At 47.5% G+C, this 18,823-nt stretch overlaps 1 protein-coding gene across 1 annotated transcript in view; it reads left to right on the top strand.

Annotated features, from left to right (window-relative positions):
* The first annotated feature begins 2,476 nt into the window (after positions 1-2,476).
* The window catches only part of TMTC1 (transmembrane and tetratricopeptide repeat containing 1), a 135,526-nt gene continuing 119,179 nt past the window's right edge, over positions 2,477-18,823 (top strand). Inside the window, exons 1-4 of the mRNA XM_026040335.1 lie at positions 2,477-2,829; positions 14,437-14,614; positions 16,371-16,444; positions 17,669-17,845. Coding sequence (XP_025896120.1) covers positions 2,477-2,829; positions 14,437-14,614; positions 16,371-16,444; positions 17,669-17,845 — 782 coding nt within the window. The remainder of the gene's footprint in view (positions 2,830-14,436; positions 14,615-16,370; positions 16,445-17,668; positions 17,846-18,823) is intronic.

Raw genomic sequence — 18,823 nt, 5'->3', positions numbered from 1 at the left:
CCATGTGGCTGCATTTCAGCAGGTCCTAGTGTTGAGAACAGGAGGTCATTTTCTGCAGCTGACTGGAGGGTACTGGTGTCTTTGAGACTCCTGCTTGGGGGAAGAAAGYAAAGATCTGACTCCAGTCTATGCTGGAGATGTGACATGGGGACCTTCTTGGAGGATCCATCTGCCAAGGTCCAGTTGTTTTGCTGGGTAATTTGGACTCGAGGGCAATGCAAGAGCAGTACTAACAAAAGCCCTTTATGTCGCCTGGCCCCCTCAGAGTAGTTAGACCCTTATTGCTCATTCCATTCGTAGCTTTTGTTGGGCAGAGTAATTTAAGATTTCAAATATTACCTGGATTCTACTGCAAGGCACTTTCAACCTTTGAATCTTTTAAGCTGTATTTTGCTTTTGTCAATTTTATATTTCTTCCCCCTAGTAACTATCAACATTTAAATTTATGTCAGCAAAATATCCAACTCGACCTTTTAGGCGACTCAGGAGGAGTGACTTTGTTTCCAGGGATTCTGGGCACTCGCTGGCTTCAGTATTTCAGTGCCTCTGGTTATCAGGCTGCTTTCCATTTATGTGCCCATGCATATACATTGGAGTCTAGCTTTATGTTCCCAAGCCTGAAGACTTTGGTGGTGATGAATACCAACACACCATAACAAATGGTTTTCCATGCTTGGGGAAGCTCTGGGGAGCCGGCTGCTAAAACTCCACTTAGAGGGACGTTTGAGTGATGGCCCTGCTTCTGCTCGAGTTTTCTCCTGTCCTGGATATCAACCTGCTGTCCCAGTTAACTGTTATTCTTAGCCATTATGGAAGGGCATCTGAAAAGCCTATTTTCTTTCTTTTGCATTTGGAAAACAAACAAACAAAAACAAACAAAAAAATCCAGCTTGCTCAAAATGCAAAATATCCTGGGGAATGAAAACATTCCTGGAGGAGGATTGCCCTGGACAGTGTGCAAGAACTCGCCGTACTTCCTCTGCTCCCTCTCTCCCGGCCCAGCCCAAGCATCCGTAGCGAGTGGCTTGCACGCGCTCAGGGGTCAACTCGCCCGTGCCCAGGGGTAGTTCTGTGTTTCCAGGAAGGAATTCCGATTGTGCCGTGCTCGGTGTGTGCATTCACCTAACTTAATCTAAGCTGCTTTGCCAAGCAGTGTTATTTCTTTATTAGGTTATAAAAAGTGGGTTTATTTGAATGGTAAAAAAGATTAATAGACTTCTTGTTTTTTTTCCTCCTTTCTGAGAGCACCACGGCCCCATGACCTTYACGTGTGGCTGAAGAGAAGAACAGAACAAGGCCTTTCCTTGGGCGAGAGCTACTGAGAGTCGCTAAGATAAGCAGGGAGATGTGTGGGAGAGGATGGGATCCATACGTGCTATTGGAATACTGCTTTGGAAGAGGCAGCCTTGGGGTGGTTTCAGAAGGAGCACGTGTGAAGGACCAAAGCAGGGAAAACAAGTTCCATGGCCTCAAAATGCCTTCTGGGCAGGCAGGACATGGCTGGGCAGTGCTTGGGATGGATGGTGCTGCAGCATGGATGCCATGGAGCACTGTGGATGCTGTGGAGCAGCACGGATGCTGTGGGTGCCATAAGGCAGCGTGGATGCCACGCAGGGGTGTGGATGTCGTGGAGCGGCATGGATGCAGAGCTGCATGGATGCTGCAGACACCACAGAGCAGCGTGGGAGCTGTGGAGCAGTGTGGAAACTGTGGATGCTGAGGGGCAGTGTGGATGTCGGGAAGTAGTGTGGATGCTGTGGAGCTGAGTGGATGCCAGGGAGCAGTGAGGATGCTGTGGAAGCTGTGGGTGCTGAGGAGCAGTGAGGATGCTGTGGATGCTGAGGAGCAGCGAGGATGCTGTGGATGCGGAGGAGCAGCGAGGATGCTGTAGAGCTGAGTGGATGCCGGGGATACTGTGGATGCTGAGGAGCAGYGAGGATGCAGTGGAACTGAGTGATGCCAGGGATGCTGAGGAGCAGCGAGGATGCTGTGGAGCCGAGCGGAGGCTGCGCCGCGGGCTCCCAGGCGAGTGCAGCACGGAGGGACCCTGTGGGTTGGCCCGGGCCGTGGCGGGGTGGCCGGGCGGGCAGAGCCCCTGCGGGCCGGGGGTCGCAGAGGGTCGGGTCCGGTCCGGTCCGGTCCGGTCCTGCCGCGGCGGCAGCGGCCCCGTCCAGGCGGCGCTTCGGCCCCGGGCCGGGGTGCGGGGGGGCGGCGCAGCAAGGAGCATGCGTGCGGGAGGGAGGAGGAGGAGGAGAGAGGAGGAGGGAAGAGGAGGAGGAGGGATGGCGAGGGGAGGCGGCTGCTGTTTATTCGCAGCCGGGCCGGCCGCGGCTCGGCAGAGCGCGCGCGGCCGGTCCCGCTGCCCGCGTCCGGCCATGCGGCCGCCGCTGCCGCTGCCGGTGCCGGTGCCGGTGCCGGAGCAGGTGCCGGTGCCGGAGCCGGAGCAGCGCCGCGCAGCGCCCGGCGCGGCCCGGCCATGGTGAGCGGCTCGGCGCGGGGCTCCCGCAGCCGGGACCGAGCGGCGCCGCCGCCGCCCGCCGCGGGCGGCTCCGCGGGCGGCTCCGCGGGCGGCGGGGCCCGGGCGGCGGGGCCGGGGCCGGTGCCGGGGCTGGTGCCGGGGCTGGTGCTGGCCGGGGTCTGCGCGCTCTGCTACGGCAACTCGCTGCGGGGCGAGTTCGTGCACGACGATGTTTGGGCCATCGTGAACAACCCGGACGTGCGGGCGGGCGCGCCCGTGGCCGCCGCCTTCGCCAACGACTTCTGGGGCAAGCGCATGGCCGAGAACACGAGCCACAAGTCGTACCGGCCCCTCTGCGTGCTCTCCTTCAAGTAAGTGCCGCTGCGCGCCGCGCCCCGACGGCTGCCGCCCGCCGGCCGGGGCCGCGCGGCCGCTCCGCGCCCCCCGCTCCGTGATTCAGCAGTTCCGCGGGAAGCGGCGTCCGGGACGGGCTGCGCCCCGGGCACCCCGGGCACCCCGGGCACCCCCGGCCCGCGGGCTCGGCCAGAGCGGCGCCCGGCCCGCGGGGACCGCGACACCGTGGCGGGGTCCGCAGGGAGAGGCGGGGGCTGGAAGGGACACCTGGGAGCTGGAAGGGGGAATTTCTGCAAGCTCTGCTGGCTGCGGAGGGTGTTCGTGCCCAGTCCCCCCCAGCCTCCTCCTATTGCGCATCCCTCYGCTTCGTCGGCGAGACTTTTCTCTGCTGTTAGACGGTGATGCCTGAAACTTCCCGGCGGCTGTTTGGAAGCGGCCCCGCAGTTGTGCTTCCCTCCGTCTTTGGCCCCTCGAGGATGCCGCGCTGCTTCTCGCAGGCAGCCCGGCAGCTGCAGGTTTCGTGTGCCACTTGCTGAGTTTCCAGGCGGCCGTGGCTGCTTTCACATGTTCCCTGCGTGCCGTGCACACAGGAGTTTCTCTGGACAAGGAAGAGCAGGTAGCTGGCAGCTGCCCTCGCTGGTCCTGCGAGGAAAGCGCAGGCCTGGCTGCCTTGCGGGGAGGAGACGCTGTTGCAGCCCCGTTGTTAGCGCTGCAGCTACAGCTCGCAGAGCGGTGAGCGTGTCACCCTTGTGCTGCCTCGCGCTGCCCTCGCTGTGCTCCGCCGAAACGCTGCCGATGCTCCACGTTTATCCTATTGCAGTGTGTTAAATGAGCGGGCAGCGGGAGGGCTGTGCTCCGATGGGATGCATCCCTGGGTCACCTCCAGCGCTCGGGTTTTCCCTGTCAGTGCGCAGTGAAGATGCTCGCGACCGGCAAAGGAGAGAGCTGCATGGGGAGCAGGACGTGCACCACGAGGAGGTGCTTCTGCTGCCGAGAACCTGCCAGACTCTTTGCTTTGAGYTGCTGTTTATTAAAATACCTGATACTCTTAAATAACATGAGTGGCTGCCTGAAAAYGGCACTTTTCTATAGGGCAAGGCGAGTTTGGGAAAATGCAGCATCCCTTGGGCACTGCCATGGGGTACCCGCCCCCGCTCCTGCTGTAAAGGCAAGCTTGGGACACGATGGTTATCAATATCCAGGGAAGCGGGAGTCAGTGGATGGCATGTCCYGGTAAAGCTAAGCCACCGACCACACAAATACTTACAAGCTGGGCTAATCTTAGACATCCTCCTTAAAAATGTTGCAAGCAGGGAAGAGCAGAGAGAGGGAAGGAGGCAGTGAGGGGCAGAGCTAGCTGGGCACACGCAGAATGGCTTCTCCATCGTGTGTCCGGCCAAATAGCTGGTGCCGTCGGATTAATCCATTACTCCACTGTGGGTAACTGGAGAGGTGAGCGGACCTGTGTATCACCCGTGCCCGCTGTGCTGGGTTCAGCCTCGGAGCTCCGGTTGCAGGGTGAGGTTATCTTATGCAAATTAGCAGAAGAATCTTTAATAATTAAGTGGAAACTTAATAAGGCAGTGGAAACTACGTGCTTTAATTCACGTTTGGCATGTCCTAACTGTGAATGGACTTCGCTTTTACTATTCCCAAAAAACGCCCATGTGTGTAGGCTGAAGTGTTGTCTTCATCTAGACCTTTATAAAATCAGTGAGAGTAATTCCGTGAACAAGACTTCCTCCTCAAGTGCTTACAGTAACCACACTGCAGCAAACAGATAAAATGTAGGGTCAGCACCTCGGCCTGTTGCTCGCTGGCTGGCATCGCACTTGGGGTAAGGAAGGAATCATTTACCTTCCTGATCCCTGCCTGCAAAGGAAGATCATTTCCATTGGGTCCTAACTATTTTTTGAGCCTGCTGCTTTCTGCCCTCTCATTTCTACCTGAAGGTTGACCAAATCAGACCTGGATGGAGAGGATTGCCCAGCCCCAGTGCTCCCAAATAACACACGGGGAGCTGAGCTTGTGGTTGAGCTGCATCCTGCTGCCCCACGCTGCTGGCCCCTGCCTGCCCCACATCGTGTTGCTGGTTGTGCTCTGTAGGCAGAGGAAGGATTTGCCCTGCAGGCTGCAAAATGCTCCACAGAAGTGGCCTGTTAACAAAATTGAAAGGAGCGTTAATACGCTTGCTAGAAACTTTGGAAAATGGTGTGATGTGCGTGCTGCAGGATCTTGCTGAAAATGAGGAGCAGGGATGAGTCCTTCTGCTCTCTCTCTCTTTTTCTTCTTTTTTCTTTTTTTCCCCTCCTCCTTTTGCTTTCTGCTGCTAACTTTGACAGGTTAAAACCAATTCATTTTAACAGTTGTACAGTTCTTTATACTTGACTGGCAATTGTGCTGCTGTGGCGTGCAATTTTCATTGGAAAAGGCTTGCTTTGATTCTTGCTGTAATAAGACTCAAAATCTGGGTGATCTCCAAACTGCATATACAGAACAGATGTAAAGGGTGGGCTGAAGCTTTATATCACAGATCCATCAATCTTCAGAAACGCTGTCTTCATCTCTGCTGTTCTTTGCGTCTGCAAAGATAAGAAGGACTTGCCATGGGGACTTCTCATTTGACTGAACATACATTACACATTCTACATATTCTGGAAGTGATCTCAATTAAAAAAGAAAATTATCATCAGTCTGTCAAAAAATCTTTAGGAGACATTGCTGAAATCCTGTAAGAGCAGCTCAGCATGCCTCAGTTATTGGAGATCTTCAATGACAGTCCTTGTTCCAATAGACTAGTGCTCTGGAGCCAAACAGTGGAAAGGGCTGGAGTACTTGACAGCATTCACACAGGAGCTGTCAGTATGAATGTTCAGAGGAAAATATGAGTAGCCTGTGTTACTAAAACCATTAAGCAGACCTTAAATATTCACAGAAGTGCTGCATTCTTTTTTGTGTGTGTGTGGAGGTGAGTATCAGAAGAAAGACAAAACCCTGATTGTGAACATGAATTCTTCATCTGAATTTGTTTGAACTTCCTGCGCTATCTTTCTTGAGGTCATTAAGCTAAGGAGAAGTTAGAACTAGTTATTTTGCAAACATTCCTCTTTGGTARTTGCTACAACTTCCCATATGGGAAAGGTTTGAAATGAGAGGGAATTGGGTTGTTTAGTCCTTAGGAAAAATTTAACTATATGCCCTATCCAGTGCTGTCACTTAGCTGTTAACCTGCAGCAGCTATTTTCTACTCAGAAGAAATTTGATATACTTTTAAGGAAGAAGAAAGCTTTTGGTACTCAGCATACACTGAGTACTTGATGACTTAAATATAAAATGTTAAGAGCAAGAAAAAGAAACTGTTGCAGTTCTGTAATTCACTGCACTTTTTATATTTAAATGGGGTACTTTCTGGCTTACACCTTGTTTCCAATAACAGGACTTCTGTAAATCATTTATTCCCTTCATAGCCCTTCAGTTACTCCCTGGCTCCAGTGCTTTTGCAAAAATACTACACAACTGTTGAAGCAGAAGGTGAGACCCTTCTAGGGAAACCCCTAGCATTACTGCCCTAATTCTGCTAGGTGTCCTCCCCTCCTTCCCTTTCAGATCCCCATTTAGCTCGATTTTTATCACACACACAMAAAAAAAMCCCCATAGATAATTGGGGTTTGATGTAGTCAACGTAGCAGACTTATCCTGGAGGTCTGTGCAGTGATGGGGAATTGTGATTAAAAAAAAAATCCCATTGGAAGCTTGGAACACTGAGTTTTAAAGACTCTTTGTTAGAGCTCAGCCTCCTGGTTTTCCAGGAGGGAGAACGAAGCTCCAAGGAGAGTGGAAGCCTGGCCCTTGTGGCCTTTGTGATCCAAGGTTGGAGGCACCAGGTCCCAGCCTGGCAGAAGACACGTGTCGATGAGAGAGGCGCTGCTGAGCCCAAACACCAGCTCACGACAACCAAAAGACTGGGGGAAAAGGAGAAGGTAGGGACAAGTTGGTGAAGGTAGGGACAAGTTTAGGCCACACAGTCATTGCARGGACTAGGGAGGCCTGGGCAAAGAGGCAACACTGATACCTGCCCCATGTTGCAGGAGATGGAAATGATCATTTGCTGGAAATTTACTTGGATCTGTGAGGAAAAAGGGTATGAGCAAGCAATCCAGGGGTGCTCAGGGTGGTGGGTGGCTGTCTGGGTTCCTGGGGCTCCGGGGAGGAGAGGAGCCGGTGACCTCTGTGCCTGGGGGAAATTAGCTCTGCCCTGGTCCTACTGCAAGTTGTGTGGGTCACCTGCACACAGGCTGCTTGCAGAGCCGTCCTGGCAGTACCCTGATTACTCTTAACAAAAAAACAAACAAACAAAAAAAGAAATTGGGTCTGTGCTCGCCTGTTCACTGCAGAATGGATGACCCGCCGGCTCGGCTGGCAGGGGCTACTCATCAGGGATGGTTTGGATAACACACATGGTTAGGAAATGAATGGTATCGTTCAGCCACAGTTCAGTATTCTGTGTGGGCACCGCGAGCCTAATGTAAGGCTCCTGGTGGGTTTGGATCAAAGCCTTGAGTGACTGCGAGCTTGGGTTAGATGTAAATATACAGCCAAAAGGAGGATTAATTCAATAATTCACTGGCATCCTTCTGATCTATCTAGCTGCTTACGGCTGATCCTTCTGTGTTTTTTTTTTTTTTTTTTCCCTAACTGTATCGATGGCATGAATTTCAAGGGCAGGAAGCTTAAAAAAAAAGGCAGAGGGAGAAGAAAGAGACTTCAGATTTTATTTGTTCTTGATTTAATGTTGTATTACAGTTTGACATCACAGGGTAATATAGGGAGCTATAATATGTCAAGTTAAACGCACAGCGCGCAAGTATTCTCTTCTCTCTGTACATCTATATTAGGGCAATATCACAACGTTTAAGATTATGTCAGTATTTCTTCTCTATAGCTTAGTTTAATATTTCTACCCTAGCAATAGCAATCACTCTCCATACCGATACTGTGATACTTGCCATGGAATTGATGTAGGATTGTTGGAGCCACGATGGGCTCAAGTTCGAGGCAAGGTGAGGTTTGTGAAAAGAGCCCGTTGCTTTTATTAGGCCGGTTGTGTTTGCATTGGAATATATATGGACACGTCTCTGGAAACCCAAGTCTTCTTCCTGACCAAAACCAGACTGTTTTTGCTGCTGCTGAGATTTGGGCAAGGTTGCATGTACCTCAAAGCCTTTCTTCCACCTTGGTGCTAGATTTTTGTTCGCATTTTCCATTCCTGATGAACAATTGTCCTGGCTGACTTCTTGAATACAGCACATTTCTTACTCTGTGCATGCTTGAAAGAGGACACATGGATGGGTTAAAGCCTCCAAGTCATTCACTCACATTGCTCTTGAACCCTGGGATGTATTTTACTTCATCTGTACTTTGGGAAACTCCCTATTGGTGCAGAGCTGTGCAGGACCTTCTGGTTAGGAGTGAGGTGGCAAAAAGCTTTGTGAGATGGTAATTTCSTTTATTATAATGCTGTTGCAGAGACAATGTTTAAGATGAATTTTTAAGACAAACAGTTCTTTGTTCACAGTGTGGCTAAAATGACACCTGGGTTTTTCAGCTTGGCACAGTGGTCTGGCTTTTTTATTTTTTTAATTTTCCGGCGCCTTTTAATGGAGACAAGCCTAAACCTGGCTGTGTGAATAGGACRTTCAATATCCTTAGCATGGAGTGCTCATCAAGCCACACTTTCTAGTGTTTCACTAGAAATTTCTAACATATTTGCCACTTCCAAAGTGCTGTCCCTTCTCACTCTAATTGCGATTTTTTTTTTTCCTAACCATACTGGAAAGCAATAAGCAGCTTGAAGCTTAGGAGGTGGGTGCTCCTGTAAGTGAAGACAGTCATGCTCTAAAGGAATCGCTGTAGCCTGGGAGTTAGTATGCTGCTGTCTTCTTGTCCATCTCATCATATGAGCAAGTAACAAACAAGCTTCACTTGCTATTTAATTTTGTCATTATAGGGGTTGGTTTGGGTTGGAAGGGACCTCAGAGGTCATCTAGTCCAACCCCCCTGCTCATGCAGGGTCACCTAGAGCAYGTGGCACAGGGCTGCGTCCAAGCGGTTTTGGAAGATCTCCAGAGAAGGAGACTCCACAACTTCCCTGGGCAGCCTGTGCCAGGGCTCTGGCACCCTCACTGTCAAGAAATGTTTTCCTTAAGTTCCTGTGGAACTTTTGGTGCCTGAGCTTGTGGCCGTTTCCTCTAGTCCTATCKCTGGCCACCACTGAAAAGAGGCCACCCCCTCCTCCTCACTGCCTCCCTTGAGGTATTTGTACACGCTGATCAGGTCCCCCCTCAGCCTTCTCTTCTCCAGGCTGAACAGGCCCAGCTCTCTCAGCCTTTGCTCACAGGGCAGATGTTCCAGGCCCCTGATCATCCTCGTAGCTCTGCGCTGGACTCTCTCCAGCAGCTCCACATCCCTCTTGTCCTGGGGAGCCCAGAACTGGACACAGTCTCCAGATGTGGCCTYACCAGGGCTGWGTAGAGGGGGATGATCACYTCCCTCGACCTGCTGGAGACGCTCTTCTTAATGCACCCCAGGATCCCGTTGGCYTTCTTGGCCACCAGGGCACACTGCTGCCTCATGGTCAACTTGTCGTCCACCATGACACCCAGGTCCCTCTCTGCGGGGCTGCTCTCCAGCAGGTCCACCCCTAATCTGTACTGGTGTCCGGGATTATTCCTGCCCAGGTGCAGGACCCTGCACTTGCCCCTGTTGAACCTCATGAGGTTTCTCACTGCCCAGCTGTCCAGGTCCCTCGGGATGGCAGCGCAGCCCTTGGGATACCAGCTGCTCATGCTCCTGTCCCGTGGAAAGGCTGCCAGCCCACAGCCCTGCTGCACCGGGAGTGCTTTGCCGTGCTTGTGCTCRCCGTCGTGTAAACACTGGGGCAAATGGGGCTTATTTTCTTTCTGCTACTATAGATTTTTCGTTAATCTTTGAGTTGTTTCCGTATAGAAATGTAACCATTGTTGTCACTGCTGCAGCTGGGCCAATTTTGAAGCACAAACGCTCATTTTCGCAGCACACAATAGATGCATCCATGGAGACTATTAGAAGATCCCACCGTGCTCGGAAATCTTGCGTTAGTTTACATCAACTTTTTCTTTGTCATACATATCACACAATCATAAAAGGAATGGGGGATCACAGGAAGCTTAACTGATTGTCGTGCATTAGTTTAACTCATGTAAATCTGCATGTGAGCCTGCCTCTGTAAAAACAGTGGGGGTTTTATGAGGTGTGGGATGCTCTGAGCATTTCCATTAAGTGTTAYTTGCTATAACAGATTATCTTTATTATGCTGTGCATTTCTATTTCATAACATGCTTTGTTTTTGTTAGTCTGTTGAAAATAATAAAACAGATTACACTAAACAAGAGCTGCCCAAGGATAATAACAAGGTCTATAAAAAGAGAAACTCTCCAATTATGGTTTACAGTACTATTAAATCATAAGAGATCTTATAAAAGGTTGGATGAGTCTTTGTGTGCGTAAGTGGATAAAAAGCAGTATATTAGAGCTTGGGGTGCTGGTGATTATATAACAAAGCTGGCTTTGGGTTTTAAAAATGGAATTGGCTTGTGAGCCCTTATTGTTGTGGCGTAGTCCCCTTCGGTTCTGGCTCAGTGAGGGTGAAGTTGCTGAATCCCATTGGTTTCCAGGGCTTTTTAGGTGAAAGCCCAAGGAGATGTGTCCCTGTGTGACTGGTCTAGARGGAGAGCTGATGCCCTTTGCTAGAGAGCAGCCGAGTGCGGAGTCCAGCTCTGCAAATGCCACTGCTCCACTGGGGGCTCTGGGGACACAGGGGAAGTGCCTAGTGGGGCATGTGGGGCATTTTCTCAGCTTTAACTATAAGCCAGCCTTCCTGTGATAAGGCAGGAACCACTTCTTTTGGAATATCTCCTGCTTTGGTAGGCAGTTTTGGCAGTGCTGTGCTTGGATATGGCTCAGCAAGCCATGAGTGCTGTGACAGCCGACTTCTCCGGAGGAGCACAGTGCTCCACGCTCTTGTTTCTGACAGTTTTTTCTACTGATGATGGTTTAGGTGGTGCAGCTCTGATGGAAAATGCCTGGGATATTTCCTAGTATCCGGAGACTGTTCCGCGGTATACTTGTTCTTCCATTCTTTTCCCTGGAGGCTTTTGAGGACCTTTGCAGTCTCCACTTCCCTGCAGCCTTAGCACGTTCTTTCCCTTCAGGGATGCTTTCTGACTGCAGGATGCAGCCACGCACGTGGGTGCAGTTTTGATCTGCAATTTCTCTCCCATTTAACWGCACTACAAAACACTTGTGCCAGGCAGTGAAGGGTCATACCTGGTGTTGCCAGTTACTTTAACCCTTTCTAAGCTCTTGCTCCAGAGGGAAGGAGCACGTGTCTTGCTCCCCGCTAGATCCACACGTGAGCTCATCCTAGGAGTGTGGTCACTTGTTTGATTCACAGAGTTAGTCGGCTACCTGCAAGTACCTTTCTGGCTTGACAGACAGTTCAGAAAGTCTGGCCAGCCCAGAGCATATGTTTTCCTAGCTGAGCTCTCTTCCAAGGCTGCAATGTTTGCATCGAACAGGTCGTGCTTCTGTACACACAGATGTTGCACTCTGTACAGAAATGGCTGAGGTTCTCTTGCTGCACATTGGAGAAGATAATAGCGTTGGTGCCTTTTGGGCACCTGTGGGGCAGTTTAGAGAGGATCAGCAAATGTCCCTCGCATGGCAGAGTGCTGTTCTTGTCCATGARCACTGTGTTGGAGAATTGCCACTTCTTATCAAAGGCTAAGTKTGATATTCCTGTCTCCATTATTCCTCCTCTGCTTGCTGAGCCATAACTATGTAGTTATTGTAACACTCTGCTAATAACACCGATACCCATAAATAACACAAAGGTTGCATCTGTGCAAGGSTATTAAAATTTAAGAAGGGACAAGTCTTTTTGGTTGATTAGCTTAGATTCCCTCCCTGCTCCGTGCAGAACGAGCTTTATTGCTGCTCTGCTTTGGAGGGAATTTGGCTTTCCGTAGCACGCTGCCTTTTTCCCCTGGGGTGGCCGAGCGTGCGGCGAGCTTGGTGACATTCCTGTGACTCGAATTAGAGCTGCTTGGAGCCCTAGATTTGCTCACCCCTGTTGGCCGTGTAATAAACTCAGTCACTGTTAACATTTCACAATCATTCTCCTGGGATTGTTTCAGGACAAAGGAATGTTTCCTTCATTGCCATTTGCCCTAATTTCTTATGACAAAGAGCTGCAGCAGCAAAAAAAAAAAAAAGAAAAAAAAAAAGAAATAAAGACTGCTGTGAATATAGCACCTGCACACGTTTGCATTTAATGGCCATGGACCACCAGGGATGGCATTCAAACCACACACAGGGCCTTGCTCGTGCGCAGGTTTTGCGCTCCTCTGCTAGAGGGCTTGTTCCAATGTCATAGCGGTGTCCAGCTTGTGTTTTGTTACTGTTTTGCCCTGCTTTTACTTAAAAAGAATACATGGGAGAAGAGCCGTGTGGTGAGGCTGGCGCTTTCACATAGCTGCTTTCAGGACTTTGCAACGGGAAATTCTGGCCTCTTACAGCCCTTTTGGGCTTGGTGCTTGGCCCAGGAAGGGGCACGAAGAGCACAGTCCATCTTTGGGGTAGCTGCCCTAATGGGGACATCTGAGGGGACGGTCACAGGAGGGGTGACTTCCTACGGGCTCCTCGTGCTCGCTCTTAGGCCTCTGCTGCCAGATGGGAGGTTATGTTCAGACATGATCCAGGTGGACAGATGATTTGCACGATCCAGCTGATTTACAGCCAGAAACAATTAATTTGTATAAAGAGCTGAGTCTTGCAGGTGGTCCTTGCTGCTGTGAGCTGGTCTTGCAGGTGGTCCTTGCTGCTGTGCACATCTGCGGGTGCCTCCGGATGAGAATTTTGTTTAGCCTGTCATTTGGAGCAGCTTGACCCCTTTTTGGGCAGGGTGGCCTGTGCTGACCCTCCACCCTGGAGGGGTGCTCTGAAACCAAGATTTAGGCCTGGGGGTTCCYGCTGCTGCTGTGTATTTATAGCTGAAGCTTCGCCTGAGCATCTGTTCCTGTCATTTGCCGTGTTTTTATCGTCTGGTTCTGGTAGAAATGAGGGAAAGTGATGTGTGCGGCAGACCTGGCGGGGTTTGCAGGAGAAAATGAAAATAAACATAATAAAAAAAAACCTTCAAGTGTTCTTGAATCATGCAGACTGATGTCTTGTCAAAGTGCAGTTGCGTCAACCTGTGCTCCCACGTGAAAGGCCAAGTCACGCTAAAACGGCACCTCTCCCACATTCTGCCCCTTCCAGCAGATATTCCTGCACGTATTTCCTCCACAAATGCTGCAGGGGAACAACCGGAGCGCACAAGGGAGACTCCTGTATTTACAAAGAGCAAATGTTGCCAGGCCCGCACGGACCTCCTTGGGCTTGCAAAAATGGAGTTGTTTGTGTAGAGACAACCACTCAGTGGCACTGCTGCTGGACCACGTGCATTGGGGCAAAGCTGAAACCCTAGTAACAACGAGAGGAGAGGCTGCTATTCCTCCTAGGTGCTTAAATATATATGCGAAATAATTGGATTGATCTTCTTTGCTGGTTGTATTTATATGTGTATACTGTATGCATTCTTTTAATACTCCCAATTCCTGTGTTTTTGTATGAAGTCTTCATTATATAGAGACCCCAAGTCTATAGGGATTTCTCCCAATATACAGCTATGTTTAATTCTAAAGAGAGTCATCTCCCACTGCTCAGAAAGCAAAGCCTGTCAGCAGCTGTTAAGCAAGTTGGCTGTAAAAAACAGCGACCACAAAAAAGTGTCAATGCATGTTGTGGATTAAATGTTGTAACAGTTACTTGTTTATTTTCTTCTTATGGCAGCCACAAATAATGAACCCTAATTGTCTCATCAAGATTGAGCCTAAAGAGATGTTAGCCAGCCTAAGTCATTGCTGTACTTACCATAAAACTGATGCTGACTATTAAAGCAGCCTGGTTGTATAGACCTGATTTCAGTAGAGCACTTCAATAAATGCTTAGCCTTCAGTATGTGAAAGTATTTAGAAAGTTAAATGGGAATAAACGTGCCTGTAACTTCAAGCATATGCTCCAGCGCTCTGCTGAATCCTTGGTGTTCACAACCATCTATTCCATGGCAGAAAATAACTACCCATGTTGTAAAGCTGCCACGTGGCTGAAGCTGCTGAGCGAGGTGCCAGCAGAGAAATAGGACAAGTGGGACAAGCGCAGCCCTTCTGACACTGGGCTGTGTTATTGCCTGCCACAGAAGCACAAATATAGCTCAACGGCAGTAAACGTAATGTGACGGCACAAGCCTCTCCCATCTCTGTGTCGTGAAGTTTGCCAAAAGCAGCCACATATTTTAAAAGGAGAATTGGGGAAGTGGTTTCTCTTTAATCAGATAAGCCAGTAGTTCAGAGTAATTTTCCCTAATTAGTTTAAGAGCACTTGCATTAGAAGACTGCAAACAAGGCAGAAAAAAATGAAGTTGGAGCGCTTGGAAGTCGTCCTGCCGTTACAAGGTCGAGTTACGGTTCTGTTTTGTTTTCTTGCAGGCTAAACATATTATTGGCTGGAATGAACCCCTTCTACTTCCACGCAGTGAATGTAATTTTACACTGTCTGGTGACTCTTGTGCTGATGTATACCTGTGACAAAGCCGTGTTCAAGGACTGTCGCCTCGCTTTTGTCACAGCGCTGCTCTTCGCTGTGCATCCCATTCACACYGAGGCTGTAAGTATGTGACAGAGAGGCTAAAAATATATGTATATACCTTAAAAAAACAGAACAAACAAACATGGAGACATACAGGATTTGGTACGTGTGATATTTGCTTGGAGGGTCAAAGCTGAAAGCATGCTATATTTTAAATAATTGTCAGGAATCATTGAAAAAATAAGTGTATTAATACTTGCCATTTCTCTGCTCTGGTGCTAAATTTTAACTGACAGTCCCCATCAGTGATGCTAGGAGTGAATGGGCAGTTATTTGGATGACAAAAGTGCAGAGTGCCCCTGTTTCTTCCAACAGCAGCGCTTGGTGAGGCAGCTGGCGCCTGCTGAGACAGTGTTTCACGCCGTGACTCTTTTTCCATGGTCCTCAATTTAAGGGAGAAAAAGCAAAGGGAGCATTASTGTGTGTTGTGGACAAGATCGCTTAGATGTGATATGACCCATGGATTAATTTACATTACTCTCAATTAAAAGCTGGGAATATCGGCCTCCAAAGAAGCCATTAGTTTGATAGGAAAAACACTGGCAAGTTTACAGTGTAATAGCTCATATTGAACTCTTTCCTTTTTATTATATCTATTTAGATTATTTTTTATTATCTTTTTTATTCTTTATTCTTTTTATTAGAAGAAAACTTTCAAAGACATAGCCATTCCAAAGGTGCAGTCTCTGAGTAGCTTTGCGAGTTACTTTGTAGATAAAAAAGAGCCTTACTGTCTCTGAAAAGGACATGTGATGTCTAGCTGCCTGTACTTTAAAAAGAAATGCATTTTTTAACCTAAGATACTACTGCTATCATAGAGTCTTGTTGCAATCCTTTGTAAATTAGTGAGTGGAATGACTCCCCTGGCTGAGAACTTTTGAGGAGAGATTACCTTAATAACGAAAAGCCCTGAGCTTTACAGTTACTCCCTGCACCGTCTCGTGTGAACTCATCAGCCAGGGTCCTTTGGATAATACAGCTTTATGGCATAAGGGAGGTTTCAGAAGAGGCACCCTTTGAATTTGTTTTTGTCTGGGTCAGAACTTAGAAAGGTTAAAGTAAATGCCAGAGTGCTGAGGATGGCTTAATTGTGTAATCCCCAAAGAGGCAAAATTTCAAAGGGCCTTTTCTTTGCTCTGTGTACAACTTGTGCATCTTTATGGAATGAAATGCTGAAATATTTTGTAGTAAGGATGTTTATACGTTCTTGTTCAGTACTGCATTTCTTACATAAAAGAATTCATCAATTAGTAGCAAGACAAACTCTCCTAAAATAGATAGTTCAGGAAGAATTACAGGAAGAATAATTTATATAGCACTCTTTTACTTTTTGATGAGGAAGTTTGTTCAAATATTAATTAGTAAGTCTTTCTTATGCACTAAGTCTACTCCACAGACTTGTTCTTTCATAGTCTTTAACATATCTCAGTTCTGGGAGTTTAGATGTATCTCATTTGAGCCTTGTTATGTAAAATTAAAACAGATTCCTTCCCAAATGGAATTGCTCTGTGAATTTTATTAGTATCTTAAAAATAGCATAAAGAATGACTTAATTGTTGGATTACTCGTTTGTTTTATCAAGGGGGAAATGCAGCAGACAAAACAGCATATCCTACAGTAGACAAATAATGTTTCAATATGACGAGGGAAGATAACACTTAAAGATAAGAAAATAACCCGTGATACCAGTTGGAATGAATCATTGCAACAGATACTGAATATAGCTGCCTTTTTAATACCTGCTTTCACATCTGTGTGCTTCTTTTCCTCTTAGGTAACAGGTATTGTAGGCAGAGCAGATGTCCTGGCCTGTCTACTCTTTCTGTTGGCTTTTCTCTCCTATAATAGGTATGGATCTATGTTTGTTACATGATGAGATGCTCTGGTTCGATGAGAATAACCTGTCAGTTTTGGTTAATGTTGTCAGAGTTGCTTCTCCCAGCACTGTAGCATGTTGAAGTGCTTTGGTCCCGGCTTCCCCTCGCGCACCAAATTAATATTGCTGTAAAACTGAGCAAACATGAGAAGAGAGCTCAGTGTTTGAGATGCCCTCGTCTGCTGGTGTTTTTTAACTGGCGATGCGCCAGACAGGACTTTGTAGAGCTGGGCCTAAAATTATGAAGAAATGTTTCGACTAAAGGTAAATTGTACATGTGCAGTGAAGAACAGAATCACATCTGCTTTCAAAATACATCTTTTGACTATGGGACTCTGAAATAATGCATCTCATCAGAACTGTGAGAATGGAGGGCTTTCTCTAGTGAGGGTTATCACAGTGGTCCTTTTCAGTTCAAAACTACTGTTCTGTTCACTGATATGCGTCCTAAAACTGTAACTGAAAAGGTAGAAATTAAGAACTAGCTTTAATGTTGCACATGGTGTTTCAGCCCCTTTCATAGTTATTTTAATTAGGAATTGCACAGTGTCATCACGGTGGAATGGAAAAATAATGCCCTTTATGCCTCACCTGGGGTGTTTGATATACATATACCCTCCCATACGTACATACATATATATTTATATATGTGTAYGTATATCTCTAACACTGTTTATCATAAGTTTTCAAAGGAGGAAATTTACTTGTTACACCTTTAGGAGTTTGTTACTTTGTTTTTGTTTGTCTTTGATTCTTTCCTTTTCTTTCTTAGCTTCTTCCTTCTTATATGGCTTAGTGATGAGTTTTGTAATGATTTGGACACATTTAACCAAGAGAAGCATGAGTGGGATGAAGGGATTTTTACTTATATGGTGCATATTGTCACATAAATAAATCTAAGCACATGTGTTCTCTATGTTGGAAAGCAGTTGTTTTTCTGTCCCTTACATCTTCCTACTTATTCTGCTTTCTTCTTCTTCTTTGTCATTTTTTCCCCTTCTCTGCTCAAATTCTTGTTGCATCTCTTACTGCTTTACTGCCTAAAACTTTTCTTTTGTTTCTCTGTGAAGAGTAGATTATTCATGTCACTTATTACCATAGCCTTAAGAAATTAAGGCGAAGTGCCTCAGTATTTGTGTGAATGCAGTAAATATGAAACTAATAGTTGAAGGGTTTATATCCCACCTGTTTTTCAGGAGCGTGGATCAGCTTTATGTTGGGGAACATTTCCCTCCCACTGCCTCCCCATTCTTCTTGCTGCTTAGTTTATTTCTTGGGACGTGTGCAATGCTGGTGAAAGAAACTGGAGTCACCGTGTTTGGCGTATGCTTGGTTTATGACTTCTTTTCCCTCTCCTGCAATGGACTCAAACTGTAAGTCGCTTGCTCTACTTGCTGCCGTTTTCAAGTGTTACCACCTGTAGGTACAGAATATGTTGCTGTTTTTATATAGCACAGTGGGATATAGTCTTGCTGTGCTGAATTACCTGGCACATGTTTGACAAATTTGGAAGACCCCGAGATTTCATTCTGTTGACCTTTTTGTTATATATCTATTCTATATATCTTTTTGTTACTTAATCCCCGCCTGATACATTTGCTGGGTAAGCAGACCAGATTATTAAATGTATAGAGTTGATCTCTAAGAGCCTCCTTTCACTTACGGAAAGCTCTGATAAGTCTGACAATTTTTCCCTGTGAATTTTCACTGACGGCATCAACATCTTAGAAATCCAATGGCTTAAAGTCTTCCATTAGTAGCATCTACTTAATTATTCAGTCACAACGGCAATCACAGAAACATAATAGGAATGTAATAGCAAAATTGAGTTTGATCATTTCTGTCCTTATATAAAAGAAAAAAGGGAAAGTATCCAGTCAGTTTTGGAATAACTGGAATAATTAGCAACTATCAGCAGTCACTGGAGGAAAAATCAAATCCTTTCAAGCCTGTATCACTTACCCATTTAGTTGAGTACTTAGGGAGTAATTAAGCCAGCTTTCTGTGTGCCCTGTCTTCCCTCTGGATCCTAGCAGGGTTTGGACCAAAACTTGGCCCCTGCCCCGGCTCCTTTTGCAGCAGCAGCAATTGGAGGGCAGGGACGACAGATTGGCAGAGAATTCCTTCTGGTCTGGCTAGATAAATAATTCCTAGTCATGCAAACGATGGGCAAGCRGCCAGTGAGGAATTTTCCAGGGCCTCATGACCAGGACACTTGTGGTGCTCATGCTTACAGAGTGTCAGGTTTACAGGTGTTCCAGGAGCCGTCTGATTCAAGGTAACAGAAATGCTAATTAATCAGGGGAAAACCTGTGTATTCCTCCTTTCCACACCTCACCCTCTCCTTAGGG

The sequence above is a fragment of the Nothoprocta perdicaria genome, unplaced genomic scaffold, assembly GCF_003342845.1.
Source record: "Nothoprocta perdicaria isolate Ctin4 unplaced genomic scaffold, notPer1 scaffold_253, whole genome shotgun sequence".
In the NCBI taxonomy this organism is placed as follows: domain Eukaryota; kingdom Metazoa; phylum Chordata; class Aves; order Tinamiformes; family Tinamidae; genus Nothoprocta; species Nothoprocta perdicaria.
This window is presented reverse-complemented; position numbering and strand designations above follow the sequence as displayed.